At 48.2% G+C, this 27,721-nt stretch overlaps 2 protein-coding genes across 3 annotated transcripts; one reads left to right on the top strand and one right to left on the bottom strand.

Annotated features, from left to right (window-relative positions):
* The first annotated feature begins 847 nt into the window (after positions 1-847).
* On the top strand, positions 848-12,180 carry GTF3A (general transcription factor IIIA). Its single transcript, XM_057532718.1, has 10 exons — positions 848-865; positions 975-1,247; positions 2,828-2,928; positions 5,848-5,944; positions 6,316-6,404; positions 7,710-7,783; positions 9,328-9,408; positions 9,979-10,208; positions 11,245-11,304; positions 11,915-12,180. Exons 1-10 carry the CDS (start codon positions 848-850, stop codon positions 12,044-12,046), a joined length of 1,155 nt encoding a protein of 384 aa, XP_057388701.1. The 3' UTR covers positions 12,047-12,180.
* Positions 11,126-26,474, bottom strand: MTIF3 (mitochondrial translational initiation factor 3). 2 transcript variants are annotated; one of them, XM_007164193.3, is made up of 5 exons: positions 26,357-26,474; positions 15,728-15,929; positions 15,166-15,650; positions 13,717-13,874; positions 11,126-12,384 (listed from the first exon to the last, which is right to left on the bottom strand). In XM_007164193.3, exons 3-5 carry the CDS (start codon positions 15,623-15,625, stop codon positions 12,166-12,168), a joined length of 837 nt encoding a protein of 278 aa, XP_007164255.1. In that variant the 5' UTR covers positions 15,626-15,650; positions 15,728-15,929; positions 26,357-26,474; the 3' UTR covers positions 11,126-12,165. The 2 variants fall into 2 exon arrangements, with proteins under 2 accessions (XP_007164255.1, XP_007164254.1); XM_007164192.3 differs by having other exon boundaries at positions 15,166-15,626.
* Positions 26,475-27,721: the final 1,247 nt, after the last annotated feature.

The raw sequence follows: 27,721 nt of genomic DNA, 5'->3' as shown, positions 1-27,721 counted from the left end.
GACACGCGACAAGACAGGCCATTATCCTCGTGGGAGTGAGTCCCGGTTTGTTTTCAAAACTGCGCTTCTTTGCAGGGACTGCTCATCACCATCAGACAGGGGCTTGCCAAATGATTCACAGTGATGCAGTCTGTGAAAAGTACACACCTGGGGGAACATCAGACCATCCTGTCATTGTTATCCTCATCCAAGGATGTCCTTTAAACATGTGGTCCCCGTAAACAGAGATACCCATACCATTCAAGCCTCTGAACAGTGCTTCTCAAATTCCAATGTGCGTCAAATCACCTGGAGACCTCTCTGATTCAAGCAGGTCCGAGGTTCCCACTTCTAACGAACGATGCTGCTGACCCGAAGACCACACTCTGAGCAGCAAGGCCTCAGGGCAATGGTCCCCAAACTTGACTGAACGTTGGAATCACCTGGGGAATTTCCAGACTATGGATTCCCGTTTCCCACCGACAGAAATTGTGATTTAATTGGTCCAGGATATGCTCTGGGCTTGGAAGTTTTAAAAGGTCTCCACGTGATTTTAAGCAAGTTTAGGATGCACTGCCAGGGGGCTTGCAGAGGGAGCATGTAGAGAGCTTGCAGGAAATGAATCCATAAGACAAACCCAGAATGTAGTAAGAACTGGATAGTTTAGATCATGCAAGGGTAGTACTTTGAAAAGGGTGGTGGCGGATGGGAACACATTTAACAGTCGCCTCGGAGTCCATCACAGGGCCTGCGACTCGCGCGCACCTTTTGCTGGGGGGGGGAGGATGAAGCCCTGGCCACTCGTTCCTCCCTTCCGCTCCTGCCCCAGAACGGGAGGGGCGGGGGCCGGCGAGGGGCTTCTCAGAGCATGCGCGAACGCGGGCCGGCAAGGAGCTTCTCGGAGCATGCGCGACTGCGCCGGCGCTCCAGCCCCGGCGCTCCAGCCCCGCCCCGCCGGGGCCGCGCTACCGGAAGTGCAGTCGGGTCGCGCGTAGGATCTCCCGGAGCGGTCGGTCGCCCTCGGTTCGCGGCACGTGGCTCAGCACGTGGCCGAGTGCCTGGCCCCGGGCACCCTGGAGCCGCCGGCCTCTGTCGCCGAGGCGGTGTCGTCCCTGACCATCGCTGACGCGTTCGTCGCGGCTGGCGAGAGCCTAGCCCCGCCGCCCCCGGCGCCCTCTCAGAGGTTCATCTGCTCCTTCCCCGACTGCAGCGCTAATTACAACAAGGCCTGGAAACTAGACGCGCACCTGTGCAAGCACACGGGGGAGGTAACGAGGCCGAAGGCGTGGCTGCGGGGGGCGTGGCGTCCAGGCCGGGGACTAGTGGTGCGGTGCGCGCCAGGTGGGCGCTGCCCGAGGGTCCCGCGCGTGGGTGCGCAGACGCGTTCAGCTTTGGCTCCCGGGACCGCACAAGCGAACCAGCTATGCCTTAGGTCAGGGAAGGACTGGGGAGGTAGACAGGGAGCTCCAGGACCGAGATATCCTTGCCGTGGGCTCAGGGCTCACTAAGCAACACTTTCCCCATTTTTGACCTTGAGTGGGGGCCAGTCACCACCTCCCCATAACGTGTAAATATTTGCAAGGTTGGAATACTCCCACGCCCACCCCCAACCTGCCTTAAAAGGCCGCGCCTCCTGGGACCGGAATGGAGAACTTTAGAGTACTGGAGGTTTGCAAGCAACATGTGTTCGTTCATTCATAGTTCAGTACCATCTTGGCCTGGAGAGCAGCAGATACGATATTCATGGCTTCTGCCGTCACGGACCTTATGCTTTAAGCGGGAGGACAACGGAATAAGTAGGAATGCGACGCAGTGAAGAGAGGGCTGCAGGAGGGTGGTCGGGAGAGGCTTCTCTCTTGACCTGAATGAGAAGGAAAGGTCCCAGCCCTGCAGACATTTGAGGGAGAAACAGCCCGGGCAGAGAGAACTGCCAAAGGAGCGTGTGGTCCTGGGGGTGGACGCCGGCCAGTGTGATTGGGTGGGGGAGCCTGAGGAGCAGGCCTGGAGGGTCATTTGTAGGCCAGGGTACAGATGGGTTTAGAGCTTGGGTTTTGTTTTGAGGGCAATAGGAAGCCTTTGGAAGGTGACAGGTGAGCAAAGGGCGGCTCATGGAGGCCTAGGAATTGGCCCAGTTTCCCGGGATTTGGCGGAGTCTGGCTTCTCAGGGCCTCAGCTGAAGGCCCTTAGCCGGGGCGCTGCAGCTCCCGCCTCTGCTCCTAGCACTTTCCTGACTTACAGGTTATCCCTCCGTGTGTCCTCACGCAGCCCATCCCCCCTCCCCCTGCAGCATTTGCAGGCTGACCGTTCCCTCCCCGGGACCTTGTCCAGCTCACTGACCCTTTCCCCTGGCTCCTCTCCCGCCCTCAAGGTTCTCCACGTGCCCCGCCCTCTTGGCTGCTTCTTACCCTGTGACTGGCTTCTTTCATGGCATGCTTTATGCTTCGCCTCCCTCTCTTTCCTCTCGCGCGTTCAACCCCCCTAAATTCTGGGCCCTGTTACCAGGATGTCCAAATTAGACCTTACGTTTCTTTTCAGACTCGTGGGCTGTATTTAGGATATTGGCACTCCCAGCTTCCTGTGAAGGCTGCCCGCTGGTTTCACATGGTATTCCTAGAACAGAATCTGCTGCAGCACTTTGTGAGCAGCTGTGGCATTTCGGTTGTCGCATAACCCCAGGCAGGAGATCCTTGCCTGGCTTCCTATAGCAGGTGCTTAGCACTTACTGGGTGGAAACCATCTCTACAGACAGAGTCCACGGCTTTGCCCATCAGATAGTTTAGGGCTTGAAGTAACAGCAGAGCCACTGACGCAGGCAGGATTGACGTGCTTTTTGTTGCCTTCCTGCTAGAGACCATTTGTTTGTGACCATGAAGGGTGCAGCAAGGCCTTCGTCAGGGACTGGCACCTCAGCCGCCACGCCCTGGTTCACACCGGAGAGAAGCCCTTTGTGTAAGTAGAGAACTGTCTTCAGGCCTCTGAAGTGGGTGGCGTTTGGCACAGAAAATTGGCTGATGACCTTCAAGGTGAAGAAAGTGGAGCTGCTTTCGCCTGCATCTCCTGAGACTGGGTTTGGAATGTGCGAAGAGCGTTGGGGTCTTGTGGGTCATTGCGTGTGATAACTTCAGGGACGCGTTCTTCTGAAGTTGTCTTCAGTTTGCATCCTCTCGTCTCCCTTTAAAGTGTATCCTAAATGGGAAATCAACCTCGAAAAGTTCAGACCAGATGGAAAATGGTTCCCTGGCAGATTCTGGGCTCTGCATCGTCAGGGTCTTTGCGAACCAATCAGCTGCTGGGATAAGAGACATAACGCAGGGGAAAGTAGAGCTTTAACAGTTTATCTTCTCTTTCTTTCAATTAAGCCCCCACTTCTCTGCCATGCCAGTGTTAATTTCATTCTTCTCTGACACAGTTGCTCGTTATCTCTGAAAGGATAAATATTACTGCTTTTCTTTTAAATCAGCTACTTTAAAGCAGTGGATCTCAAATTTGGGGTCCATCAGAATCACTTGGAGGGCTTGTTAAGTCACAGATGGGAGCAGCCCGCCTACTCATCAGGAAGGACCAGTTAAAGTATATCCACACCGTGGAATACTGTACAGCGGGAAAAAGGAATGCAGGTGTTCCCTGTGAAACTGTAAGAAAATCTCTGGGGCTTATTAGTTGAAAAACCGAGGTTCGGAAGAGGGTGTATTTCAGGCTACCTGTTTGTGTGTAAAAAAGAGCAGGTAAAAAGGGAGGTAGACAGGAAGTCCTGTATTTGTATTTGCTTCTGTTTGTATAAAGAAATCCTATAAGCTACATAGCAAAACTTAAGAACATTGTTGCCTGTCTTGGGAGTGGTGGGAGTCCTGGGTGGGTAGGGGCAGGGGTGGAAGGAACCATGCAGCTGTGTCCCTTTCCATGCTTTTGGTTTCTGAGCTAAGCGATTGTATACTATTTAAAAAACTAAGTCTTAAATAAAAATGGGGCTGGATACGGATGCACGGGTTGGAGAGAACGGCGAGGGCTACTCCTGCTGGAGCAGGACGACTCTAGTGTCTCTTCCGGCTTGCTCTCCAGCACAGATCCCTCTCTTTAGCGCCAGATCCCCGAGTCCAGCTGCTTGCTGGGCGGCGTTACTTGGCTGTCTCCCTGGTTCTATGGGGCCCAGGTCCCTGACAGTCCACAAGCTTTGTCTTTGGTCTCGTTCTTGCCAGGCGGCATCACTGCCTGCTTGCTGACCCTCGGGACTCCTCATTCTTCCCTCCTGTCCTCCACAGCAGGAGGTCTGCAAGGGCTGTCCTTACCCCTCAGGGCCTCTCCCCTCCCCCAGCTGCCGGTGTCTCGGTTCAGGAGCTGGCCTGCACGCCTCACTTGAAGGCTGTTTCCCCGGCCCTCTCTCACATCACCCTCCAGATTGCTTCCTTTCCTAAAACTGGGCAGTGGTTTTGAGCGCTGCTTACATAGTGACCTTTGGGCCTGGGCACTTCTGTGGTCTTGCCCCGTTTGCTGGACTCTGACAGGAAGTGGGGGTCCAGCTCTTCTTAACTGGGCAGCAGCACTCCCACCCCCAACTTTGCCAGGGAGTCTCACGCCCCCTGCCTCTGCTGTTTGGTTCCTGGCAGGACTTTCCTGGCCCTGTCCTGTCCCACAGTGGTGCTGGGTTAGATGTCTGTGTCAGGATTGAAGTCAAGAGTGACGGAAAACTCAGCCCAGTAGAGGCTTAAACAGGATAGTGTCTGTTTCTCTTGCATAACTAAGATGCAGAAAGGCCGAGGTGGATAGGGGCTCCTCCTAACTTCCTCTGCAGTCCTCATGGTCCAAGATGGCTGTCGGAGCTCCAGCTGTCACATATGCCTGCCACCAGGATGGAGGGAGGGGCAGAAGAGGTGTGCCCCCTTTTTAGACACCTTGTGGGAGCTGAGCAGGATGGGCCAGAACTTAGCTGTGGGACCACGCCTCATTACAAGGGAGGCTGGAAGAAGCTCTACTTCTGTTGGCTGTGAACCCAGCTGAAAGTCAGCATTTTGTTCCTGAGGTCAGAAATAGCACGTGTTGGAACTTGGGGTGGGTGGTCTCTGCCACAGCACCCCTCTTGTGTCCTTCCAGTGGGCCTCTGGGCATTTCTCCCACGTCACTCTGCACTGTCGGTCTCCGCCTTTCTCTGCCTGTCCCTGCGGATAGCGTGGTGCCTGATAGGAGCGTTATTCGGGGTTTATCGGTGAATGATGGCTACGATGAGGGCTTGTAAAGGAAGTCCTGCTTCATCCATCCGGCTTATGAAGACTCATCACAAAAAGAGCACATGTTAAAAATCACAAAGAATTTAGATAATTCAAGGTCAGGATATAGAAACACTCATTAAGGGGAACGAACTACACCGGCTTGGTGATGTGTCACAGGGCCTAATGGTTTATGGTTCTCTAAATATCTGTTTTTTACCTCTAATGATAAGCTGAAACCAGTTTTTTTGTTTGTTTTGTTTTGTTTGAGGTCTTTTTGGAAATGTAGTTTGTAGAGACATTTCAAGCAAAATTAAAGTTATCAGATTCTAAACTGAGAACAATTTAACTTAAGCATGATTTAAGTCTAAGCAGGGTTTGGGCTTTTGGAACTAGTGTTTTTCATCTTCCCTCTGCCCACTGTATAATGTCTGCTGCACTGTGCTTAATTTCAGAAGCCTAACAAGAAAATGCATCTCTCGTTACATATAATCACGTCAAATTGAGAGGCGTTATGTGGTATGGCTTAACACTTTGGAATTTGTTAAAGACTATTTTTTATTATACTTTGGAATAATTAGCTTTTATAAAGTGGGAGGATGTACACATCTTAAAATTTCTCTTCCCTTGGTTTGTTAATATTTTGGTTTACACAATTTCCTAACAGTTGTACAGCTAGTGGCTGTGATCAGAAATTCAACACAAAATCAAACTTGAAGAAACATTTTGAACGCAAACATGAAAACCAGCAAAAACAATATGTAGTAAGTATGAATGATTTTATATGCTTAAATTCTGACTTTTTTAATGTTTTTTGCCTGTGTGTCTAAAATTTTCATCAACCAAATTTTGTCGGTCAAATATCTGAATTTAGTTTGACACTAGCTATCATAATAATGGTTTATTTTGAAAGCAAACTTTTTTGCTAACTAAAGTATATTATTGGTAGACTACCCCAAATGAAACGTTTTTGCTGTTTCATATGTGTTACTTTTCAAAGCTTCTTGAATTTTATAGTAACTAAATGGGTGAAAGTAGCAAGTATGTAATTTCTGCAATACTTTTATCTTGAGAGGATTCTGTTATGAACTGTTCTTGATTTTGTTTTGAGACTAACAAACCTTTACTTAAACAGTGCAGTTTTGAAGGTTGTAAGAAGACCTTTAAGAAGCATCAGCAGCTGAAAACCCATCAGTGCCAGCACACCAACGAACCGCCGTTCACGTAGGTACTTTACGTGGGTGAAAACCTCTTAAAGTTCAGGTGGGGGTAAGATTAAAATGCATAGGTTGCATACCAATGCTCAGAAACAGTTTCTTTTTTTTTTTTTAAATTTATTTATTTATTTATTTATTTTTGGCTTTGTTGGGTCTTCGTTTCTGTGCGAGGGCTTTCTCCAGTTGTGGCGAGCGGGGGCCACTCTTCATCGCGGTGCGCGGGCCTCTCACTATCGCGACCTCTCTTGTTGTGGAGCACAGGCTCCACACGCGCAGTCTCAGTAGTTGTGGCTCACGGGCCTAGTCGCTCCGCGGCATGTGGGATCTTCCCAGACCAGGGCTCGAACCGTGTCCCCTGCATTGGCAGGCAGACTCTCAACCACTGCGCCACCAGGGAAGCCCAGAAACAGTTTCTTAATCAACATTTTCCTGTTAAGTTGTACAGTGTATGCCCATTTATGTATTTGGGGTCTTTCAAAAGTTTGTGCTTTTGTTTCTCTAAAAGAAAGATTTAATGTGTTTCAGAATAATTTGTGAAATTAGTACAATTGTGGTTAAGCTTGAAGGGAAGGCTTATGTCTTAACTATTCAAATAGAGCCTGTTCAGTGGTGTGAAATGTCCTTATGAAGATGCTAAGTATTCCTTTCCTGTAGAACAAAGGTATGTGGGCTTAGCCTGCATCAGAGAGGGTTTCAGGAGGAACAGGAAGAGGTGACTGGACGCATTGGAAGACACGTGCCAAGGGCACCTGCTGATGGCCGTCCTGCGAGCCCTGGCTGGCGCTGTGCGCGGCTGGGCTGTCCCCTGCCTGGGACTTGTTGCTGTGACGGTGCCTGTCCCTGCTTGCAGCTCTGCCGCCTCTTCCTGTGCCGCTGGTGGCCTGAGTGCAGAAGGGGCACCCAGAGGCCGTGCATCTGCTGCTGTGTTTTCTTTTCACACCATCCCATGGCAACATCATTAGAAAAACTAGACACAAATGACTCAGGATGGCTTAGGTGTTTACCTGAGCCATCTTTTTGTTGCCATGAAAACAGGGTATATTTTCAGAGGTATAAAGATGAAAACTGTTTAATTTGATCACATAAGCAAAAAAAAAAAAAAAAAAGTAATGACTTTTCTCTCAGTTTGTTCTGCCCAAGGCTGGTGAAGTAACTTGCGTTTCACCTACAACGAGGTCTGAATTTGAAATCCCATTTTTATGACTGGTTTGGTTGTGGGAAGAGGAGACTTTGGCAGGATGAGGACAAATGCTATTCAAGTACAGTTCTGTCTGAAAATGGATCAGCTAACGCTCGTGTGTTGTTGACCCAGGTGTACCCACGAAGGATGTGGAAAACACTTTGCTTCCCCCAGCAGCCTGAAGCGGCACGGGAAGGTCCACGAGGGTAGGTACTGGTGCCCGCTCTGACGGGCACACCAGCAGTAGGGCGCGTGTGTTTAATTCTCTGACTGCTCGAGTCTGTGGTCATCCCGAGAAGCTGAAGCTGCGTGGGCAGGGGCTCCCGCTGCTTGTGCAGGTTTTATGCTCTTGACCAGAGAGGTGCTGGGTGTCGCGTCTGCCCTTGCACTCCCTGTTGTTGCTGCTGAGAGTTAACGTTTATTGTTTACAGCCGTGCCTGCTTACGCTTCTTCCTTGTGAAAGGGCTGGAACTCCAGCCGTGACTTTGCTGCATCTGCTGCTTTTAACCTCTTCTCTTTTCTTTCCTTGTTGGCATTCAAAGGACTTGGATTATAGTTTGAGGTTTTTGGAGTAATCAGATTGTAACTTTTTTCAGAAAGACTTGATTAAGCCAACAGCTTGAATCTCTTCTGTTTCCATGAAGGATTTTTGATACATATTCCGGTTTCCCAAGCCTTAGAATTTATATGACTTTTTAAAATAATTAATTAATTAATTAATTAATTTTTGGCTGTGTTGTGTCTTTGTTGCTGCACGCGGGTTTTCTCTAGTTGTGGCGAGCAGGGGCTACTCTTCATTGCGGTGCGCGGGCTTCTCCTTGTGGTGGCTTCTCTTGTTGGGGAGCACAGGCCCTAGGCGCACGGGCTTCGTTAGTTGTGGCACGTGGGCTCAGTAGTTGTGGCACATGGGCTTAGTTGCTCCGCGGCCTGTGGATCTTCCCGGACCAGGGCTCGAACCTGCGTCTCCTGTATTGTCAGGCGGATTCTTAACCACTGCATCACCAGGGAAGTCCCTTTTTTTTTTTTTAAGACAAGAGACTAGTAGTTGAGTCTTTTAGTTTCTATCTGGTATTTAATTGGGTGAAGCTCAGGCTGACTGTTACACTGACTAATCCAGTTCTAGTGCTTTGCACAGTGTCCATTTTTGTTCACAGAGTTTTTCTCTGGAATCTTTTGTTTTCTTTTCTCCCTTAGCTGCTTCTTCCTAGTTCTTTTTTGCAGTGTGAAATTTACAAGATATTGACACTACAGGAAGCTGGGGGTGGGCACGGTTATCCTTGGTGGTTTATCCAGGGCAAAGGGCTGAGTAAAAAAAGAGGCAAAGGTAAAGCAGGGGGAGGGGAAAGGGGCCTTGAGCCATGGAAGCGGGGATGGGGGGGGGGCATCACAGCAGCTGGGAGTCCGTGGTCTGTGTACCCAACCCACTGAGAACAGGAGAGGGAGGGCCTCCTCGTGCAGCCCTGCTGAAGGGAGAGCCTATATGAAGAACCTTGACATGCAGTTGTTTGGTTTTACTGTAAAATAAACTTTTTTTAGTTTTAATAGCTACCTCTTGAGACTAACAGGATATTGGGAAGTAGGAGCAAAATTATATAGGCATGTAAGTTTCCTTGCAGTCTAATTTATTTTTGATAATTTGCTTGTTTTTTATGATAATTATTTTCCTTTCAATCTAATTATAATTGGTGTTTATGCCGAGTATTCACAAAAGGCAATGCACCAATCTGTTGTGGTTTTTTTTTTGAAATAGGCTATATATGTCAAAAAGAATGTTCTTTTGTGGCAAAAACATGGACAGAGCTTCTGAAACATGTGAGAGAAGCCCATAAAGGTAAGGCAGGCATGAGGGGCATGATATAAATATCTGCCCCTGTGGAACTGATTGAGTGCTTTTAAAGGGTGAAACATTAAATATGCCCTTGAAAATACAGAGTTTCTACAGTATGTCTGGTAAGTGCTGCATACCTCAGCTGTTTGACATGTGAGCAGAGATCCGTGGTCCTGAGCCGAAGCCTGTGCACATTTTAAAGGCTCGGGCAGGTGAGGCCTCCGGGGAGGCACTGGCTGGTGTCTGCGGGGCAGTGTGGGAAGCGTGCCCTGTGTGTTGGGGGACACGGAAGAAAACTGGTCCGTTTAACTCCCTCCCCTTGCTGCGCCCCTGGGTGGAGAACCCCTGCTGCTTGCAGAGGAAAACAGGGACTTCATGTCATGTAGGAACTTGGAAGAATTGAGGCACACTTTCAAGCAGTAAAAACTGGAGTTAGTTTCCTCCCAGATTTCTGATTTATGTGTCATCATAAGGTTTTGGGCATCGAATACGTCGCTTGATATATTCCATATTAGTTTTTCCAGCATGGTAACACCTGGGAAGTGGGCTCAGTTTGCTTGTCTGCTCCCCCAGAGGACATAACATGTGACGTGTGCCAGAAAACGTTTAAGCGCAAGGATTTCCTGAAGCAGCATATGAGGATTCACGCCCCGGAGAGGGACGTGTGTCGGTGCCCCAGGGAAGGCTGCGGCCGCACCTACACCACCGTGTTCAACCTCCAGAGCCACATCCTCTCGTTCCACGAGGAGCGGCGCCCGTTCGTGTGTGAGCACGCCAGCTGCGGCAAGACATTTGCCATGAAGGTGAGCGCCCCGCCCGGCGCCGTCCTTGGGGGCTGCTGGGCTCCAGGGAGCCTGGCCCCAGGCGGCAGGTGGGGAGGCTGCGGGGACTCTGGCCCTTCACTCCTGCTCTAGCAGGAGCGGCTCTCCGCCAAACTCGGCGAACAGACAGATCGCCCCTGCCAGTGGTGCTCAAAGTCTGGCCCTCAGCATCGCCAGGGAACTTGCGAGAAATGCACATCCAGGCTCTGCTCCAGACCCACTGAATCGGAAGTTGTGGGGATGGGCCCAGTCATTTGTATTTTAACGAACTTCCCAGGTGATTCTTACGTGACGGAATTTGAGACCCAGTGGCCTCTGGTACCATATGCTTATTATTTATGAGTCTGCTGATATTTGGGGTGTCCTTTTGGGCTGCCATCATCTGGAGATTGAGAAGGGGAGCAAGAGACAAGGACATGGGGGACCTTAGAGCTTCGGGACACTTGTCTAGACTTGGAGACCGTGACTCCAGGTGGAGGGGCCCGTGCGGCTCCGAGGACCCGCACCTGGTTGGTGCCCTCGCAGGCGCTCGTGGGAACAACGGTAGAGACTGAAGTGGGGGTGAGGCTGGCTTAGCCCAGCCCAGGCCGTGAGAAAACCACGGACCTGCTGGTGGTCAGTGTTCGCGCCAAGGACAGCAGGCCTGGGGTCAGGTTTTCCACTGGTGTTTGGCGATGCTGATGACACGGATTCAGTTAGAAGAGCCTCCTTCAGCTCGGAAGGGTTTTCAGAACTGGCCCCCCACACCCCTTACTATGAAAGAACTAGGAAGCCACAGGCACACTTGGTGAGAATGTATACATTCCTAAGCTGGGTCCTTGGAAAAGGCAGTGATTTTAGTCCAGGATTTAAGGAACAGTTCTGCTCCAGTGGTAGAAGTCAGATCCCTCAACAGAATGTAACAGAAAGAAGGCTGTCCGTTTATTTAAATGACTCATGGGGTTTTCATATTAGCAGACACCAAATACCAAGTGGCAGTATTTTACGAATAAAACTTTTTCTTTTTCCTTCATTGTAGCAGAGCCTCAGCAGGCATGCCGTTGTGCATGACCCTGACAAGAAGAAAATGAAGCTCAAAGTAAGTTGAGACTTAGCAAGCTGTTAATTTTAAAACATGAATTGCTTAAACTAGATACAATCTGTTTAGCATATTTTCAACTACTTATTACTGTGTGAGGCTGTACTACTATACAAAGCAATTGTGTGGATTTCACTTTCTTTCTTTACGACAGTATTTCTGTTGTTGTATATACTGCAGTAGTTGTATACCTGATAGGTACACGATTCCAGTAGTTTTTGATTTTGAATTCGAGTTACAGTTGTCCCTTGGTATCCATGGGGAATTGGTTCCAGGAACCCCCAGGATACCAAAATCCGCAGATGCCCAAGTAAAGTTATATGAGGATTTTTGACTGCGCAGGTGTGCACGTGCCTAACCCCCCCCAAGTTCAAGGGTCAGCTGTATTTGCATATAACCTCCGCACGTGCTCCATATACCTTAAATCATGTTACTTACCATACCTAATACAATGAAAATGCTATGTAAATTGTTGTCAGCACACGGTAAATTCAAATTTTGCTTTTTGGAACTTTCTGGATTTTTCTTTTTCTAAAATATTTTTGATCAGCTGTTGGTTGACCCGCAGATGTAGAGGCCTGCCTGTAATCTGTCTTCCTTATTCCCAAAGGTGAGACCGTCCCATGAAAAACGGAGTCTGGCCTCTCGGCTGAGCGGGTACATTCCTCCTAAAAGGACACAGGACCAGGGTGTGTCTTTGCCCAGAAACGGGGAGACTGAACTGCCTTCTGAACTGCACTAAAGGCCAGGTGCCCTCCGCCGTGGCGACGCTGGCCCCAGCTACACACCAGACTGCTCTGTTTGAAGGACCGCAGACCAGCCACTCAGTTATTTTCTCTCAGAAGCACGTTTTTATTAAAATCACTGGTGCAGAGCGTTGGATGCTCCGTGGTTTCCATTTTCTCTGTTCAGAGCGTCTCCTCTCGGGGTCCCCTGAGCTGATCTGCACGCGTTCTCTTCCTTTTGGCTCAAGGGACGAAGCACACACGTCACAGCCTTTCCCCCTCTGATGGGCTGTGGCCTGGATGAGAAGGTAGCTATTCCAGGCATAGTCTGGAGTATTTGATTACATATCTCCTCCTAGAAAAGGAAAACAGCCAAAGACTAATTTAAAACCAACATCTTTGATTCTTCCCCATGTTAATGCTCTAATACGCATAAAAACCAGCATGCTTGAATTGCTGCTATTTAAGGGATTTGCTGAATCGAATCGTACATACCTGGTTAAGCTGACTGAAACCTGTACAATAAGCAGGCAGTTATACAAACTCCATGTAACTAGGCTAATGCACTAAAGGCTTGATAGTTTTAAATCCCGTCATGGCACTGAGGGGCTATGTTTGGCCCAGACCACCCTCTCGAAAAAAGTGCAAAGCAGTGGGTTTGGGCACTGGCAGAACCCCTCCTTTCCCCCCAGGTTGTCAGTCCAGTGCCATTCCCAGCACTCATTCACAGAGTCATTGGGGTGGTTAAAAAAATACAGACAACTCAGTTCTAGAGATTCTGGATCAGCTGGGCTGGGCCAGGCCCTAGGCCTGTGTCATTCTAACGTGGAACTAGGGTTGAAAACCGCTGGAATAAATGCTGCCTTTTAGATGCTTCAAGTTGTCTAACTCCAAAAGCAAAATAGATACTCCACAGACTTATCCTGGGACTGTAAACTGATAGACACTTTCTAGAAGACAATTTGACTTTATATGGAATGCTGCTTATAGGCCTTTATAAAGAGGAAACAGACTTCAAAAGATGAACCCATAAAGTTTCTAACTTTCCTATTTAAGTGTTGGATACTCTACAATTTGTAAAATAGAATAGCATATAGCTTGTAAGTTATAAACGAGTTTTTTTTTTTAATAATTTTTTTTTTTGGCCGCATTGGGTCTTTGCTGCTGCATGCGGGCTTTCTCTAGTTGCGGCGAGCGGGGGCTACTCTTCGTTGCGGTGGCTTCTCTTGTTGCGGAGCATGGGCTCTAGGTGCGTGGGCTTCAGTAGTTGTGGCTCACGGGCTCTAGAGCGCAGGGCTCAGTAGTTGTGGCTCGGGGGCTCTAGACCGCAGGCTCAGTAGTTGTGGCGCATGGGCTTAGTTGCTCCGCGGCATGTGGGATCTTCCCGGACCAGGGCTTGAACCTGTGTCGCCTGCATTGGCAGGCAGATTCTTAACCACTGCGCCACCAGGGAAGCCCTGTGAACTAGAGCGTTTTCACGTGGCGAAGTATTTATGCTACAATGGATAAAGTAACGTGTACATTTTGCATTTTGAAAAACAAATTGGAAAGCTACTACCGTCACTGGGTAGGATTAGTAGTTACTTTTCTTTGCCTTTACATTTCCCAGATTTTCTGCAGTTGTATTTTTAAGATCAGAAAGAAAACAGAAACACACAAGCAGTCAGTCACACCTGCTTTTACTTACCATTTTGTTTTCTGGCTCTTCTGTATTCTTCCCTTTCTTTATTGTAATTTGAACTTTGTACTTTTTCTCGATCCACTGCTGAATCTGTTTACTCTTTGTGTCCAAATCATGTTGTCCAATATTTGAAGAAAAAGTCAGTTCCTTTGTCAGGGTGGGTCCTGGTTTGAAAGAGTGAGACTTGGTATTAGTCTGTGAGGCCTGTGCTGTATCACGTGCTCGTCCTAAGTCTGCATTGCTGCGCGGGCCCTAGAAGTCTTCCTGCCCGGTGGTCTCACATGCCAGTAAACATTTAAACACAGGAGACAGACACAGGTAAAATACCAATTTTTTACCTGCCAAGTAAGAGTATTTCAATATGGAATGCTTCTGTTTATCGTTACCATTGTCTGATGAAAGAACAAAGGAATGGTCCTTTAAAAGGAACCAGTTAATCCTTATTCTTATTTTGGATGGTGGGGTAACAGGTGTTTTTATTATATTTTTTCTTTAGGCTTTCTTTTCTTATTATATTTTTTCTTCTTTAAATAGAAGTAATTTTTCTGAAAAGGAGTGCTTTTATTAACACCTCTTTGCTTCCTTACAGCTCTTACCAGCTGGTCTGAGTTCTCTGTCAGCCCTTCAGCCGTCTCTGAACCAAGCTTCTCGGGCTGTTCACCTTTTTTTTTTTTAAACGTGACATAGTTTGATGTCCTTATCACCCTAGCTGGCCTCTTTTGGATAGTTTTTGTTTTCCAGTCAACATCCCTGTTGTTAAATGTCGTGTCAGAAAATTGACACGTGGCCTTACCGTGCAGCTCTGGAACCAGCCTTCTGACCTCTGTCTCAGTGTGTTTTCCATAATGATCAGTGCTTACTAGGAATCATGAAAAGCAAACCTCTTCACGTAATATCCAACTCACGGCTTCTGTACGGTTTAAATGACAAGTGAGCTGACAAAATACGTGAGCGTCCCTACCCTTACTGTGATGAAACGGGCATGGGGCACGCTCCAGGAATCACTTCAGAGTTAGGGAGCGCTTCTGTGTGATTAACTGCACACCCCCCCCCCCCCCTTAGAGATGACGGGAGCAGGGGAGGAGGGCGCCCCGACAGGTGAGCGGCCCAGGACAGGACCAGGAGCCCGTCACGCCCGTGCGCCACTCTGCCGGGCCCGGCTCTGGGAGGCCAGGCAGCTAACGGGGGGGTTAAGGGTTCCCGTTATTTTGGTCGTGGTCACCTTGTTTTCCCCTCATTTTACACAGGTGTAGAGGACGACATGATGGACACAAGAGTAGCAAGGAAAAGAAAAAAGGGATAGAAGTAAGTGGACGAAAAAGACACTGGAAACGGTGGTGAAAGGACGTCTCAGTTTCTCACTGCCCCGTTGTCTTAGGGGCCCTGGCAAATGCCAGACCTCAGCTGCGGATCTGCAGTCGTGAGGAGCTCGGGGGCAGACAGCAAGGTACCTACCAGGCTTGGGCTCGGCCCTCTCCATCCCTCTGCGCCGGAGCCGCTCCTGGTAGATCTGCGTGCCCGTCATGAGCTGGTACCGCGGGGGCTCGGCGCCGGGGTCCCTCGGCACCAGCCGCAGGTCCTGCTCGGCCATGAGCCTGATCACGTTCGCTCGGTGCATGGGGCCCAGGTCGTTGCCCTTCTCGTCCAGCACCTGAATGATGCGCTCGTTAATTTTTCTTCCAACGTTACGAAAAGCTGTTTCATTCTTTTTTTTCTTTTCTCTCTTGTCCTGGGTGTCTTCAGTACTAAAAGCTTTTGCGTGAATGAGGCAGGACCGTCTTGGGGCAGAGGCAATGTGGGATGGCTCCGCCAGAGCCGTCTTTTGTACGACGTATTTACCCAAACATCTTCTAATGCAAGTATTTTCCGTTTTTATAGTTCGTAATGTTAACCTCTTTAGCAAAAGGGCAGCCATCCTAAAAAGCAGGGAGAAAAGCTCACTTAAGTCCGATTGCTCATTCCCGTGGGCCGGTGCTGTGGAGCATGGAGGGCGTGTGCGAGCCTGTGGGAACCTCACCTGTGAACATTGCAGGTCCGTGCACAGGAAACGTCAAAGTTATCTTAGTTGACCCCGTTCCCCATGGATCTCACAGTGCCAGCTCCAAAAGCAGGTGTCACCCTAAGGGTTTATTTAGGACGATGCAGAATCTTGAATCTCTGCTGACTCACAGACACCTCTTCGTGAACGTAATGAACAACTTATCAATACGTCTGATGGCCTACAAAAGGTAAGAACACTGTTATGGGAAGGGGGACCCTCCAGGAAGACAGCGGACCCCCTGGAAGAATGAACTGGGACTCTCAGAAAGGAAATGCCCCGACATTAAAGGGGCCTCATAAACTACATCCATCACTCACAAGGGAGGTGCTGCATCCCTGCCAAAGGTGAGCTAAAGCGCCAGGCGCATGTGGTCTGACTTCATGGCTACGAACGCTGCACTTAGAAGGGGCATTCTGATGTTTTAGTTGCTTGTCTACCATAATAAGTGTCCCTCCTACCATCTACACGACAGGTAGACCTGAGAAGTGTCTGAGGGAGTGATGAGAGGACCCGTTCATCTCATCTAGGGTTTGCTGAGAAACACGAGAGAATCAAGAACTCAGAGAGGTAGGTGTGTGCGGCTCGTCAATGAGAGAGAAGAGGATGCGGTGCCTTAGACGGTGCTTCTCAGACAAGGCTCCCTGGGGCACCTGCTCGAGCATCACCTGGGGTGTTTGTTCAGACTGGAAGCTCCCTCTGGTCCAGCTTTGATCCCACTGGGCTGGGTAACCCACCCCTCCTACCCATCACCACCGACCACGCCCACTGTCAACCAGTGACATGGCGGGGGTGGGGGGGTGGGGGGTGGGGAATGAACAGCAAACTATGGAAAGTGATGGGAGGCGCACATTCTCACCTCCCTCCCCTGCAGGTCTGTCGCTCTGGCTCCAACCCCCCAGCCCCGCCCCGAACGCCACCCTTGCAGAGATAACTGCCCACCCAGCTCCTCCACGCAGATGCCCAGCGGGCAGCCTCAGGTCAGCACGGCCAGAGCTGAATTCCACCTGCCCCTGCTCCCCGCTCTGTCCTCCTGTCTGCTGTCCTCGCATACACTCTCTGACACTCAGGCCCAAGACAGCTGAGTGATCCTTGACCCTTCTTTTTCAGCAGATCCCATTGTTCGCCCTCTAAAAATCAGCAGGATCCAAGCACTCCTCGCCTTCTCCCTTGCTGTCTATCGCCTGCCCCTGAAATGCCATCGTCTCTCACCGGGATCAGGTCCCAGCCTCCTGACCACCCTCCCCGCTGCTGCCCCTGCCCCTTAAAACGTGGAAGTCAGGCCGCGGCGCTCCTCTGCTCACAGCCCTCCGCGGCCCCCACCTCCTCCAGAGCCCCCGGGACCAGGCCCCCACCCACCCCTGCCCACAGCACCCACCCCGCTTCTTGCGCTCCCTGCGCCAACCGCACGGGCCTCCTGCTGTTGCTGTGAACGCCGGACGCGCCCTCCCCGAGCCCCCGCCCCGGGTGGGATCCTCTCCCTCAGGCGATGCCAGCGCACTTACCTCTCGGCGAGGCCTTCCCTGTCCGCTCTGCCAACGGCACATCCCACCCCTTCAAGCCCACGACCTTGCCTTTTAAAGAGCTTCACTGCCGACATACATTGATCTACACGTGAACACTCAGTCTTTCCTCACTGGAACGTAAGCTTCGTGAGAAAACGTCACGTGTCTACTTCGGTCGCCGCCGTGCTCCTCACGCTGGCGCCTACAGCCTGTCTCAGTACGTACAGGCGTCCTCGGTATCCACGTGGGACTGGTTCCAGGACACCTGGCACGGACACCAAAATCCGAGGATGCTCAAGTCCCTTATATAAAGTGCTGTAGTGTTTGCACGTAACCTATGCACACCCTCCTGTACACTTCGAATCATCTCTAGATTACTTATAATACCTAATACAATGGAAATGATATATAAATAGTTGCCTGGCACAGTTGCTTTTTGGAACTTTCTGGCAATTTTTTCTTTCGAGTATTTTCAGTCATGGTTGCAGCCACGGATGTGGAACCTGTGGATACGGAGGGCTGACCGTATGTGCTGAATGACTGCGTGAGCCCAAGGAAACGGCCAGGAGGCAGGCGGCGTCTGCAGGCAAATCTCCAGGTCGTCAGGTACACCAGCGCCCCCCACCGCAGATGCGCCGTAAGAGCGCTCTTGTTATTCTAGAGATACTGAACTTTCCTCCGTATATTTTCTTCCTTTGTTCAAAAGCTAGGGCCCTTTTTTCCAGGAGTATTCAATCATACCACTGTGTCAGTTTTCTTCTGGTGCTTTTCTATAGTATCGTGAGAAGATATTGTCAGATTTATGAATAAACCTTGAATAAAATGATCCATGCTTTACAAAAAAAAAAAAAAAAATTCCCAGCTGGCATTTTTTTTTTTTTAAAGTTTTTTTACTTGATTTTATTTATTTATTTTTGGCTGTGTTGGGTCTTCGGTTCGTGCGAGGGCTTTCTCCAGTTGCGGCAAGCGGGGGCCACTCTTCATCGCGGTGCGGGGACCGCTCTTCATCGCGGTGCGCGGGCCTTTCTCTATCGCGGCCCCTCCCGTCGCGGGGCACAGGCTCCAGACGCGCAGGCTCAGCAATTGTGGCTCACGGGCCCAGCTGCTCCGTGGCATGTGGGATCTTCCCAGACCAGGGCTCGAACCCGTGTCCCCTGCATTAGCAGGCAGATTCTCAACCACTGCGCCACCAGGGAAGCCCCCAGCTGGCATTTTTAAACGTCCACCAACCTCAGTGAGATCTACGGCCAGACATTTCATCCACAATGAATGGATTACCTGATGGTCATTAACTGGGGATGCAGATGCTGTAAAGGCTCCACAGTGGGATTGAACTGGGTTTTAAATAGCTGAGATACTTACTGCTCAATAACAGACACTCAGATACTTGTTGCCATGTGGCGGAAGCTGGCAAACCAAACAGAAAAGTCTGAAGACACCGGAGAAGACTTTTCCATTTATCCTCAGAAAAAGAGCAGCAGCAGCAAGTCCCAGATTTCCCTCTGAGTCAGGATGAAACTAGCGGTTACAGACGAACGCTAGCGTGCCCTGTGTAATGCGTTATCAACACGTTACACAGAAAATACTACTGCAATAGGTAGGATTTTGTAAAACAAGGAAGCGAATAAACTAGGCACAGGAGAAAGATGAAAAGAAATTTAAGAACCCTGAGGTTTCCTTAAGGTTGAAGACACAGTAATTTTCTTTCCCCTATTCTTCCTAATTACCATTATTTCTCTAATTTTTTATAAGGAGGAAGTATTTTTTATACTAATAAATTCTATTTGTTTACAAAATAAAAACTATTTCAGAAAGATAATGTAGTTTTTTTTTTTTTTAAAGAATTTTTTTTTAAATTAATTATTTATTTATTTATGGCTGTGTTGGGTCTTCGTTTCTGTGCGAGGGCTTTCTCTAGTTGTGGCAAGCGGGGGCCACTCTTCATCGCGGTGCGCGGGCCTCTTACTATCGCGGCCTCTCTTGTTGCGGAGCACAGGCTCCAGACGCGCAGGCTCAGTAATCATGGCTCACGGGCCAAGCCGCTCCGCGGCATGTGGGATCCTCCCAGACCAGGGCTCGAACCCGTGTCCCCTGCACCGGCAGGCGGACTCTCAACCACTGCGCCACCAGGGAAGCCCCTATGTAGTTTTTTTTTTAAAGCTTTAAAAATACTTTCCAAGAAGAGGAAAAGGTAAAGAGTAGAAAAATTATTATAATAACAATAATTGAATATAGTATATAAATATATAATTATTATATAATTATATTTTATATATTATGATATATAATGTATAAATTATACATTATATAATTTATATAAATTATAAAATTTATAAAAATAAATTATAAAATATATTATAATACTATATAAGTATATATTATAATTATATAATTATATTATAATTATAATAATTAATATATAATTATTAATGTAATAATTAAAAATGATTATTATTTACCTTTACTTTTTTAAAGGTTCTTTGCTATTATTCTAATTTTAAAAGGCTTTAAATTTTCTTGACTTACACAGCAATTATGCTTCAACACTAGCTAAATTTTGGCTTTGGATCAGCAAAGAGGAAGATAACACCTGTTTCTTCAAAATAAACTCTTCATAGATAAAAATATAAATAACAGAGTTAGGGAAAAACCTGTGATATGAAATTTGAATTGGAAATATCAACATAAATTCAAGTAATTGAGAAACTTCTTATTAGGAAAATTCTCAAGCATATACAGAAAAAACAGCAAAATAAAGGTCTAAGCACCCATCACTCAGCTCCTTGATTCGCAGCATGTGGTCCAACAGGCTTTCTCTCTACCAGCAACTACTCCCGGGACCCCAGCATCCGTGAACTACTTCCGAGTAAATCCTGTGTCATCAGTAAACACTCCAGTAAGAGCTGAGGACTCTTGTATGTTTTGAATAAACACAATAACACATTCCCAACTGATAATCAGTCCTCTATATGCTCAAATATCCAGTCTTCAGGTTTCCCTGATAGTATTACCATTTTGTTTACATTTACGGTTTGATCATATGAAGAGACTCCCACGGGCCAAATGTGTGATAATTTAAACATCAGTGACTGAAATTCATTTCAACACACCGAATATGCAAAAATCTATGATAAAGAAAGACAGCCACAACTGTATGTGACTGCTACCCTGACTCCTTACTCTGGAAATTGGTCATTGAAAAAGAACTAAGCATTTATCCTACCTCTTTAAGAAGAACTGTAATCACCCCTAGTTGATGAAGAAAAGCGTTCTTTAGAGGAGAATGCCAGCTAATACATGGAGAAGAAAAGTAAAAGTAATTTGAAAACCACCATTTTGCCACCTCCAGTCAAATCGCTGACTCAGGCAAGGATGGATGCAAAAATCATTAGGTAAAAAGCTGATGAGGAAACAAGGTATTCAAGTGGTGCCAAAGGGTGACCCAAAGAATACTTCCAGACTGAAGCGGGAAATGCGCACTCTGGCCGTCACCCCGTAACAGAGGTCAGACTCAGCATCCTGACAGTCTAACACTCACCTCTTCACATGATGGATGGTCCTTCCGTGAAGCAGTCCTGCCAAAAAGGTTAAACCTGAACCGCGTCAAGCCTCTAGACTTAGCGTCTAGTTTCCAAGGATACAAGGGCCAGACTAGAGAGGAATGAATGAGATGACACTATAAGGAAACAGTCTGACAAGTCCAGACTGTGGGACAAAACCACTGGCCTCAAGTCTTAAAAAAAGAAAAGTCAGTGTCCCTGGGAACTTGAATTAAAAGACTATGGAGGGCTTCCCTGGTGGCGCAGTGGTTGAGAATCTGCCTGCCAATGCAGGGGACACGGGTTCGAGCCCTGGTCTGGGAAGATCCCACATGCCGCGGAGCAACTAGGCCCGTGAGCCACAACTACTGAGCCTGCGCGTCTGGAACCTGTGCTCCGCAACAAGAGAGGCCGCGACAGTGAGAGGCCCGCGCACCGCGATGAAGAGTGGCCCCCGCTTGCCGCAACTAGAGAAAGCCCTCACAGAAATGAAGACCAAACACAGCCAAAAATAAATAAATTAAAAAAAAAAAAAAGACTATGGAGACATATGGGACTTCCCTGGTGGCGCAGTGGTTAAGAATCCACCTCCCAATGCAGGGGACACGGGTTCGAGCCCTGGTCCAGGAGGATCCCACATGCCGCGGAGCAACTAAGCCCATGTGCCACAACTACTGAGCCTGTGCTCTAAAGCCCACGAGCCACAACTACTGAGCCCACATGCCACAATTACTGAGCCCACAAGCCACAACTACTGGAGCCTGTGCTCTGCAACAAGAGAAGCCACTGCAATGAGAAGCCCACGCACCACAACAAAGAGCAGCCCCCACTCACCGCAACTAGAGAAAGCCCACGCGCAGCAGCCCACGCGCAGCAACGAAGAACCAACAGCGGCCAAAAATAAATAAATTAATTAATGAATTTTTTTTAAAAATTAAAAGACTGTGGAGACATAATCATAAAATTCAGTGTGTTTGAGAAAAAAGCAACCAAAAAGACATATGGGGGTAAAGGGAGAAATATCTGCATATGGGCTAGATTCGTGATGGATTAGATACTATCAGAGAAGTATTGTTAATTTTCTCAACTGTGGAAATGGCATTCTTAGGAACTCCTTAGGGAGCGTGTCATGACATCTGCAGCTTACTTTGAAATGGTTCGGCAGAAAATATAAATGTAATTATGGCAAAATCCGCAGAATCTAGGTTATGGTTATATGAGTGTTTACTTATTAATCTTTCAACTTTTCTGTATGTTTAAATTTTTTTCATAATTAAAAAGGTGTTTTTTAAAAAGAATCAACAACCTACAAGGAGGAAAAAGTTCACTAGTCATGCCAATATGACTATCCCAGTCTGTGTAAGTTGTACATTTACTGTAATTTAATAAACAGGCACTCTGGCTTTATATATCTTAAAAAAAAAATTCCCTTCATTAGTTGTAAGTCTGTGTCTAAGTGGAGCCTATGTGCAAGGAACTTCACAAACTTAATGGCTGATTTTTTTTAATGCAAATTGCCTTTTTTTCTCCATCTGGTTTTTATCAAATCAAGTCTAAAAGTGTTTTACCATCATAAATGGTGATGGTTTCAGTTTAAGGTACTATGTGAACAATTTGTTGTTAACCGAAACAGCTAAAAGTTAACACAAGTCCTCTATTTTAGAGAAGTGGTTCTCAGAAAATGGGAGCCTACCAGCATCAGCTGGGGATGCTTTTTCAAAATACAAGATGTTTCCTCACCCCGCTCCTGTTAACAACCACTGGGTTGGGACCCCCCAGAAAAAGATGACGTTAAGAAAATGAGTAATAAAACATTATAATGTAAGTGGGTTCAAGTCATTTAAGCTGGGATGTCTGGGGTTACCCTTAACCTTTCCAGGCTGATGCAAAATAGGGAGCCAATTTCTCTGATGAGATGTCTTTGATAACCTCTGTCAAATACATAACAGACCGAATGAACCAAATCTAAGTCAAAATAAGCACTTACTAGGAATCATGAAAAGCAAGCCTCTTCACTTAATATCCAACTCACAGCTTCTGTACGGTTTAAATAACAAGTGAGCTGACAAAATACATGAGTGTTCCTACCCCTACCTCCACAACTGTCGTTTCTGAGACATCCAAAAATATTTTAAAAGCCAGTTATCTTAAAGTCAGTTACTTAAAATGCACAGTTTAATAATATGAGATATCCATTTGATTCCATGATTACTCAGACCTTATTGAAATCACACAGTGATTTCACACTGTGCTGTATGAGCTGCATCTATTGGTCGTTTTAGTTCAGTAGCTAACTCCATATTCTAGAAAGAAACACACGATTTCTTTTTCTTCGTTGTTCTTTACTTACTTGAGATTGGATCACTGAAAAACTCCACATCCTCTAAGCACTGGAGGACAAACTGACAAATGTCCCCAGAGTCCCTCTCCCCTCTGGGCTGTGGTTCCTCTCCTGCAACTCCTGCTACTTTGCATCCCCACGCCTCTTCTTGGACCTCTTCAGCATCATCCCTAGCTGTCCCAGGATGATGTAAGAAAAAAAATGTCAATTACATGATTCCAGGTGTACACAACAGAGTAATTTTAGTGTTTGACCCACATATTACCGTAAGAACTGGAAATAATTTAAACATTAAGCCATAAAGTGGGCAATTCTGAAATAAATATGTGGTACTTCCATATGCTGTGGGTTTCAGGTGAGCTTAGGGCTGCATCCTTTGTATTTTCACATTAGTCTTCAGTTGTCTGAAAGGAACCACATCCTTTGAGGACAGTTACCAAGTCCAGCTCGTACTGCTCGCCACATGACAGGCCAATAAATCGAGAGACGAGTCGTTGGGACAAGGAACAGTGACTTTATTTGGAAAGCAGCAGACCGAAAAGATGGTGGACCCATGTCCCAAAGAACCACCTTCCCCGAGTTAGAATTCAGCCTTCTTTTACACTAAAAGGGGAGGAAGTAAAGTCCTGGTTCCGGCCAGACTCCAGAGGGGATGTGTTATTCTTCCTCCCTGCAGCCATTCACAGGTGGGCCTGGTCCGGATATTTTCTGTGATCTGAACAGAGGTATTTTAGCTTCACCTGGGAGGCAGGGTTCCCAGAGATGGGCCATTATGTATGATTTAAGCTTATAGGCAACATCCCTTTAGTGATTAACTAGAATACAAAGGTTCTTCCCTATTATAGGACTACTTTCCCCAACTTTTATCATGAAAATGTTTAAATGTTCAGAAAAGTTGAAAGATTGTACAGTCAACACCCCAATACTCATTCACCCAGATTCCACGGTTGCTCTCCTTGGTTTATCTATCCATCTATTTTTTCCTCTTTCCATCCATTTTATTTATGGTTTGATACATTTCAAAGTAAGCTGCAGACACTTGTACACTTCATCCTCAAACACTTCAGCATGCATAGCATTAACTAGAGTTCAATAATCATTTACAATTCTTTTCATTTTGAGGCAAAATTTACATACAATGAAATGTACAAATCTTACACACATAATTTGACAACACCTTTGTTACCAAACTCCTATCAACTAAAGAGATGAAAATAACTTCTATTATTTGTTCACTCCCTGCTTTTCTTTCCTACATAGCTGACATTGTATATTGATACCTATGCTTTCCAGGGAGGTTGAATCAAAAGGTACATGGATTCTAGTGGACTAAGTATTTGTGAAATTAATTTTGCCAATTCCGATGACTTTAAGAATCCTCTCTCACGCCTTCCAAAGGAGTTTCACTAAGTCCTTCTGCCGGCAGGCCTGCCCACTGCCCCACCTGCCCCACTGCAGCCCGGGGTGAGCACTGCAGTCACCAGGCCTTCAGGTTGCTGTCTGCTGGCCCTGGTTTTGTACAAAGTACCCTCCACACTGACGAGCTGTTGACGAGCTAGAACACTGATTAAAACACTGGAAAAAGCTAACATGTATCTTGACCAATTACTTAACCACATTGCTTTAGCCATAAAATTTTAAATTTATTTTTATTTTTTAGTTATTTTATTGTAATAAGTTAACCGTCCAGAAAACATTTTTTGAAAAGCTCTTAAATCCTGAGCTCAAGACTCAATATTAAAAGTTGTACTTATTCCTGTATATTAATTTTCTAAACGGTCATCTCACCTTCCAGAACTCCCTATCTCAGTGACCAGCACCTCAGTCCGTCCAGAGCCAGCTCGTCTTGTCCACTTCTGCTCTCCCGCGCTCTCACAGCTAATCCAGCACCAAGGCTCCTCAGTCTTACTTCCGAACACCATAAATCCACCCACTTCTCTCCATATCCACTGCCACCACCCTAGTTTAAGACATCTTCCATCTCTCCTTTGGATTCCCATCCGTCTCCTAACTAGGCTGTTACAACATGAGCCCTGCAATCAGTTCTCCCCTCTGCAACGCTGGTGTTGTCCCCGCAGCCAGCGCCCGCCCACCTTAAAACTGCCTGAAGATTAAAGACCAAGAGCTTTCAGGAGGCCAAAAGGTCCTTCGCACCTTCCCGGCCTCACTCCATTCCAAACTTCCTTTCTGCGTAAGCCACCCTGGCCTTTCCGATCTTGAAGCGCTCTTCCCCTTGGTTTAGGAAACCCCATTCCTGCCTAGCGCGGTCCTTCTCAGGGCGTTCCTTTGATTACCTCCCAGACTAGGCCAGCTCTCCCCTGGCCAACCCCCCTTCCCCCGTCCCCGCTATTTGCTTGTTGAGCTCAGCGTTAAGTGCGTCCACAGAACAGCTAATCTCTCCACGATTATAACTGTGTGATTATCTTGTTACTGTTTCTCTCAGTCGGTAGGTTCTGTGAAGCAGGGAACGCATCCGGTTTACCCTTTCCTGCATCGCGCCGGGCACGGTCAACAGTGGCTGATTTTCCAGAGCCCTCCACTCTGCACTTTCTGACACTGAAGCCTCTCATAACCTGTACTTGGAACTGCGGCTCTTCAGTAAGAAAATGTATTTACTTCTTTCAGGAGTCTTATGCCGTGGAGCCTAGTAAATGGTAAATGGGAAAACGAGAAAGCCCAGATCACTCAGCGACCTTCCCCACTACGCCGCCTTCTTTGGCCGCAGAGGGCAAAGAGCCTGCACGCTCTCCCCTGCTCCGCGCTGAGCCAGGGACTGTGGGGTGGGGGGAGCCCGGCGCGCCAAACAGACCGGTCACGTGCACCTGCGGCGGCCGCGCCCACCCTAGCCCCGCCCCCGCGGCGCGCCTGGGCTGGAGCGGGCCGTAGCGACGTACGGCCTGCGTGCGTGCCCGTACGTGCACCGGGATAGCTGGGAGGAAGGTCCAGGGGCCTGAAGGACCGGGGGCGGCGGGTCTAGGTGCTGCGGCTCCGGGGTGCGCGGACAGCGGCTTGGGCTCGAAGACGGCTTTACAGCCCGGCCGAATCCCCGAACCCGCGGCACGGTCTGCAGGGCTTGTCCGCTGGCGGGTGGGCGGCACTGAGCTTCCAGGGACAGGGACGCGGCCGAGCGCAAGGCCGCGTCCTCCGCAGGCACGTCCCTACGACCCCGTCCTCCCGCCGCAGGTCCCCTCACCCGCGCAGCGCCCCTTGCCTTTAGCTTTACCTGTTCCGGGCCGCCGATTGGTAAGGTTTGGCAGAAGGAGCCCGCAAACGGGCTCCGCCGTGAGACCCTTTCACCTTCCGTAGTGGGCGGGGCTTCGGCCTGCGTCTTTAAAGGAAAGGTGACGTGAGGAGGAGCGCCTTTTCGGCCGGCGGCCTAAAGTCCTCCGACAGAAAATGCCGAGGGCGAGGGGAGGTGCGTGCGGGAAGTTGCCGTTCACCTGGCTCCTGGCGCCGCAGGTGGTGCGGCGATCGGAGCTTCCCATCCCCTCGGTCCATTACGTTGGCGCCTACCACGGTGTGGCTGTATTCGCACTAGGCTTAGAGCTTTCGTACACGTCTTTTTTATTTAATAAAATACTATTTTGATAGAATGCTTAATAAACTATTTCATAAACGTCTTTATAATTATTGTGAGTTCGGGAGCACTGTCTGCATTTGCAGGTGAGCAGGCAGACTCGGGAAGCAGAGGCTCCCGTCGGTTCCCAGGTAAGCGGCACTGGCGGCCCGCTAGCGCCGGGCCGGGCGGGGAAGGCCCGCGTGGCGCCGTAACCCGGAGAGCTCGGAGCCGTCAGTGTTTGGCCGAGGACCGCACGGGTGTGGTGCGTGCGTGCGGTGTCCAGGCTCTGGAGCAGTTCTAACCCTGGGAGCGGACCGTGCACCCGGTCTCTTGCCTGCTTGCTTTGGGGTCCGCGAGCCTGCAGACCGCCGTGCCAGCCCCTGCCCCTCTCGTTTCTTCTCCAGTAGGAAATTCCTCCGTGGCAAAGTGGGAATTCCTCAGTGGCCGTGACTCCCGGAAGCCACCTAGTTAGAGGCTATTTTGATATATATGAGAGCACACTGCTTCCACTGGATACGTGTAGTCCAGCAGGACATGTCGCTTTATTCTCATTAAACAGCTCAAGTCTCGCATTACCTCTTTCGTTTCAGATGAGGAAACTAGTGCAGCCTTAAACAGTTCCTTGAGAGCAAAGAGCAAGTTTCCGTTTCCTCATCAAATCCACGGCGTCGTCGGGCATAGTAGGTACTGAATTTTTGTTGAAAACAGTGAAGTGGTAAACCCAGAAAAACTATGTGTGACCCAAAGGCCAAGGTTAGTATTTGCATGTTGGTCTTTTCCAAGTTGAACATGAAGAATTAAAGATTCATTTTATCCTACCAAAAATATTCTTTAATAGCAAGATGTGTTTGTTTAGTGTAGATCTGGGGATGGAGTGACCAGCACAAAACTTGGGAAATGGTAGGTGCTTGTCACCTGTAAATGCCCGCATTTACAGCGTTTACCTGTGTGCGTGCCGGGCAGTGTTACACAAGTGCTTGACTTCTCTCAAGTTGTTTAATCCTCAGGAAAATGTAAGTACCTCATTTC

The sequence above is a fragment of the Balaenoptera acutorostrata genome, chromosome 18 (genome assembly GCF_949987535.1).
Source record: "Balaenoptera acutorostrata chromosome 18, mBalAcu1.1, whole genome shotgun sequence".
Classification (NCBI taxonomy): domain Eukaryota; kingdom Metazoa; phylum Chordata; class Mammalia; order Artiodactyla; family Balaenopteridae; genus Balaenoptera; species Balaenoptera acutorostrata.
Note: the sequence above shows the minus strand (reverse complement) of the source record. Positions and strands in the feature narration are given on the sequence as shown.

Excerpts from the sequence above, each read along its gene's own strand:
- GTF3A (XM_057532718.1), top strand. Across the intron at positions 10,209-11,244 it reads GCAAGACATTTGCCATGAAG|CAGAGCCTCAGCAGGCATGC; the intron begins GTGAGCGCCCCG and ends CCTTCATTGTAG. Across the intron at positions 11,305-11,914 it reads AGAAGAAAATGAAGCTCAAA|GTGAGACCGTCCCATGAAAA; the intron begins GTAAGTTGAGAC and ends TTATTCCCAAAG.
- MTIF3 (XM_007164193.3), bottom strand. The coding sequence starts at position 15,625 with ATGGCTGCCCTTTTGCTAAAGAGGTTAACATTACGAACTATAAAAACG. Across the intron at positions 13,875-15,165 it reads GAGGGCCGAGCCCAAGCCTG|GACCCACCCTGACAAAGGAA; the intron begins GTAGGTACCTTG and ends CTTTCAAACCAG. Across the intron at positions 12,385-13,716 it reads AAGAGCCAGAAAACAAAATG|GAGGAGATATGTAATCAAAT; the intron begins GTAAGTAAAAGC and ends TTCCTTTTCTAG.